General features: G+C 52.4%; 1 protein-coding gene across 1 annotated transcript; it reads left to right on the top strand.

The window, feature by feature from the left end:
• The first annotated feature begins 287 nt into the window (after positions 1 to 287).
• SSTR1 (somatostatin receptor 1) lies at positions 288 to 3,892 on the top strand. The gene has a single exon (XM_063333645.1). It carries the CDS (start codon positions 511 to 513, stop codon positions 1,696 to 1,698), a length of 1,188 nt encoding a protein of 395 aa, XP_063189715.1. The 5' UTR covers positions 288 to 510; the 3' UTR covers positions 1,699 to 3,892.
• The last annotated feature ends 256 nt before the right edge of the window (positions 3,893 to 4,148 follow it).

Genomic DNA, 4,148 nt, shown 5'->3' with positions numbered 1-4,148 from the left:
GCAGCGCAGAGTGGAGCGGGGGGAGAGGATGCTGGCTGGAGGGGGACCAGTGCGGAGTGGGAGAAACAATAACAATACCGACTGGGGGGAGCAGTGTGGGGCCGGGGGGCGTTGCGGGGTTGGGCGGGGGCAGTGGGGACAGGGCAGCGGCGGCACTCGGGCAGCCCCGGCGCTGTCAGCGCTGCCGGCAGCCGGAGGGCGGGATGGGAGGCGGGGTGGTGGTGGTGGGGGGGGTGTTGGGAGGGACACCCACTTACGTCTCCTCCTGCAATTTTTTTTTCCTCTTTCCCTCCTCCTTTTCGTAGCTGGTGACGCGCCGCCGCCTATTAATCATTCACCAGCCGGGGAGCAGCAATTACCGCCCCTCGGAGCGGGCGGCGCCGGCAGCCGCCTCCGTCCCCATGCCAGCGCCCCGCCGCAGCCGCCCCAGGAGCCCCGCCGCGATGGCGAGCGGGGCCAGCGCCCGGCGCCTGCTGCTCTGAGCCGGGGGCGGGGAGGTCCGGGCAGAGGATGCTCCCCAATGGCACCTGCACCAGGCTTCCGGGCGGTGCAGGCAGCGACAGCGGCGGCAGCGACAGCGGTGGCGGCGGAGCCGGTAGCGCCTCGGAGGAGGCGGCGGCGGGGGGCATGGACTCGGGCGGCAGGAACTCCTCCGGCGGCCCGAACAGCACCCTGAGTGAGTCTCAGGGCAGCGCCATCCTCATCTCATTCATCTACTCCGTGGTATGCCTGGTGGGGCTGTGCGGCAACTCCATGGTCATCTACGTGATCCTGCGCTATGCCAAGATGAAGACGGCCACCAACATCTACATCCTCAACTTGGCCATCGCGGACGAGCTGCTGATGCTCAGCGTCCCCTTTCTGGTCACCTCCACCCTGCTGCACCACTGGCCCTTTGGCTCGCTGCTCTGCCGCCTGGTGCTCAGCGTGGATGCCATCAACATGTTCACCAGCATCTACTGCCTGACCGTGCTCAGTGTGGACCGCTACATCGCTGTGGTGCACCCCATCAAGGCAGCCAGGTACCGCCGGCCAACTGTGGCTAAGATGGTCAATCTGGGTGTCTGGGTGCTTTCCATCCTCATCATCCTGCCCATCATCATCTTCTCCAACACAGCGGCCAACAGTGATGGAACGGTGGCGTGCAACATGCTCATGCCAGAGCCCACACAGAGGTGGCTGGTGGTTTTTGTGGTCTACACCTTTCTGATGGGCTTCTTGCTGCCTGTGGTGGCCATCTGCCTCTGCTACATCCTCATCATTGCCAAGATGCGCATGGTGGCTCTGAAGGCTGGCTGGCAGCAACGCAAACGCTCAGAGCGCAAGATCACCCTCATGGTCATGATGGTGGTGATGGTCTTTGTCATCTGCTGGATGCCCTTCTATATCGTGCAGCTAGTCAATGTCTTCGTAGAGCAGGATGATGCCACCATCAGTCAGCTCTCCGTCATCTTGGGCTACGCCAACAGCTGTGCCAACCCCATCCTCTATGGTTTTCTCTCGGACAACTTCAAGCGGTCCTTCCAGCGGCTGCTCTGCCTCAGTTGGATGGACAATGCTGCAGAGGAACCCATCGACTACTATGCCACTGCTCTCAAGAGCAGGGCATACAGCGTGGAGGACTTTCCCCCAGACAACTTGGAGTCAGGGAGCATGTACAGGAACGGCACTTGCACCTCCAGGATTACCACGCTCTGAGGAAGCATTCCTGCCTCCCCGCTCCCCTACTGCCCCCCAGCAGGAGGGTGAGCGAGGCCAGGGCTGTGGCATGGGGAGGCTGGGAGGGAGGGGGTTTCGGTCCTGCCCACCAACAGTGGTGTTTGGCACAAGAAGGAGCGAAGAAAACCCCATGTTCTCGGTCTGCTGCCCCTTTCCACCCCTCCCCCCTCCCGCCACCCCCCTCCCCGGTTTGCCTCCCTTAAAAGCGGGTGCGTTCGCTGATGCTTTGACACCCCCTTAGCAAATTGCCACACTCACGGGTCGACTTAGGGTCTGTCAGCCAGGCTCTGCCGCCCCTCTCTGTGTCTGACGAGTGGCTGTACGGGTCCCGCAGCGACTCTCCCCTCGTCTTTTGTAGAGGTTGCCCTCCCCCACGGTTGGTGGGACCCCCCCCCGCCTCAGCCAAGCCCCAACATTCAGGGTCAGACTCCGTCCCGCTTGAAAGCGACCCTGCTCAGCATCTGTCGGTACGCACCTCCCCTTCAGAGAGCAGAAACGCTGGGAAAAGTCCCCCCCAACATACACCTTGCCCTCCCCCACAAAGGAGCAGGTAGCCTCTCTCTGTCCCCCACCTCCCATAGGAATAAAAAAGAAAGAGGGGAGCAAAAAAAGCCCCGAGAAAAGAAGCAGCATAGTCATGGAGCTGCCTTTACTTTGCAGGCAGCTTCCACCTCGCTGGGGCTCTGGCTCTCTGTGCTGCGCTCGGGGGAAGCAGGGCAGAAAAGGTCTTCGGAAAAAAAATCTGATTCTTGCTGTGCTTCAGAGCTGCACAGCAGGTTGCTGATAACAGGAGATAAACAGTCCCGTGACTCACAGGGAGCAGAGCGCTGAGCCGGGAGTCGTGGGGGGGGAGCACTGAGCTGGGAAATGTTTTGAGTGTGTCCATACTTACAATAAAGTGTGCTAATAATAAAGTTTAAAGGGAGCACTAGACTGTGAAGCCATTGTCTTGCGCCTGCTCCATCAGCCATGGAAAGGAGCCGAGACAGTTTTGAATGACCTGGGTGGCCACAAAGTCACTTTAGCCTACATGGAAAACAGAGGGGTTGGTTTCAAGATCTCCATCAGGCTCTGAAACAAATACTTGATGAAAAAAGTAGCTGTTTGATAATAGCTATTACTCTAGCTCCAGTTTCTTCTGTTGCACTAAAATAAAATAAAATAAATGGATTTCATATGTTGCCAATGTAATATACTGGCCCAGAGCTTCTTAATGTTTCCTTTATGAGAATTGTTGTTTTTAGTGTGTGCCAGATGTCTTTTTGTTGAATTTTTTTTTTTATTTGATTCTTGTCACTGTGTCGTGAACGTGTTTCTCTGAAGCAATTTATACTGTGTACTTTTGTCTGTGGTGGCTACTTGCAAGGTTGCATTTAAAATGGGTGATGCTCAAGAAGGCTCCTTTTCAGATAAAAAGGTTGTCACTTTTTCTATCTCTTTCCTCTACATTGTCTCCCCCACAATAATTCTCTCGCTTGAATTTTCTCTCTTCCCCTCTTATGACAGAACAGTTTTCGTATAGACAAACAAAGCTTTCTTGTTTGATAAATGACAGCTGATTAAACAAAACCTTCTATCCCTGCTCCCTCTTACCCCAGACGTAAGAATTGGTACGGACTGTGTTGAAACAAGCACCTATGTTTTTTGCTTTCTACCACCTATGTTCACAGTGTCACACAGTGGCAGGTGTCCCCGTAGCTGTGATAAATCACTTCTCTAGCACAATACTGTGGTTGTATTAATTATAACTACTGGCAATCTGAAGCAAGAGATTGGGGAAAATCCCCAGTAGCAGCGTACCCGTAGCATTGTACTGGTAGCTGTGGTGCTTAAGTACAGTGTTAAGTGTAAGGTTGACAATTAAGGCATCTAGCATTTGCGGTGGTGGACTTACTACAGGTTTTTGTTAAATTATACCCTTTAACTTTTCTCAACAGCAAAAAGCAGGATACTACTTTGTACATTTCTCTCACCAAAAATTAGGTACTGTTAAATGAATGTATAAATCCAGTATTTCAAAGTTGTCTGATTCAAAGCCCATCGAAATGAGATAAAAAAAATCCTAATTCACTTCAATGGACTGTGAGTCAGCTCCTTTTAGTTTAAAAATTGCTAATGTGAAAGCTGTTACATCCTTATTAAAATATTTTGTGAAAAGCTTTAACAATTGTACAGTTTCTTTTCTTTTACTTCCAGTGGACCTCATTTAAAGAAAAAACGCAAATATTATTTTTGTAATGTTTTACATGCACACGTGGGGGGAAAAAAAGGATGAAATCTCTGTATAAGCTTATTTAACTTTTCACAGAAATCAAACAGCTGTCAAAACAGTAAAATGCCCCATGATACCACACGATGCTATTTGTAGAGCTTCACTTAAAATCTCACTCACAATCTCTTCAAAGTGGTATAAATCTCATAATCTTATG

The sequence above is a fragment of the Chroicocephalus ridibundus genome, chromosome 4, assembly GCF_963924245.1.
Source record: "Chroicocephalus ridibundus chromosome 4, bChrRid1.1, whole genome shotgun sequence".
In the NCBI taxonomy this organism is placed as follows: domain Eukaryota; kingdom Metazoa; phylum Chordata; class Aves; order Charadriiformes; family Laridae; genus Chroicocephalus; species Chroicocephalus ridibundus.
This window is presented reverse-complemented; position numbering and strand designations above follow the sequence as displayed.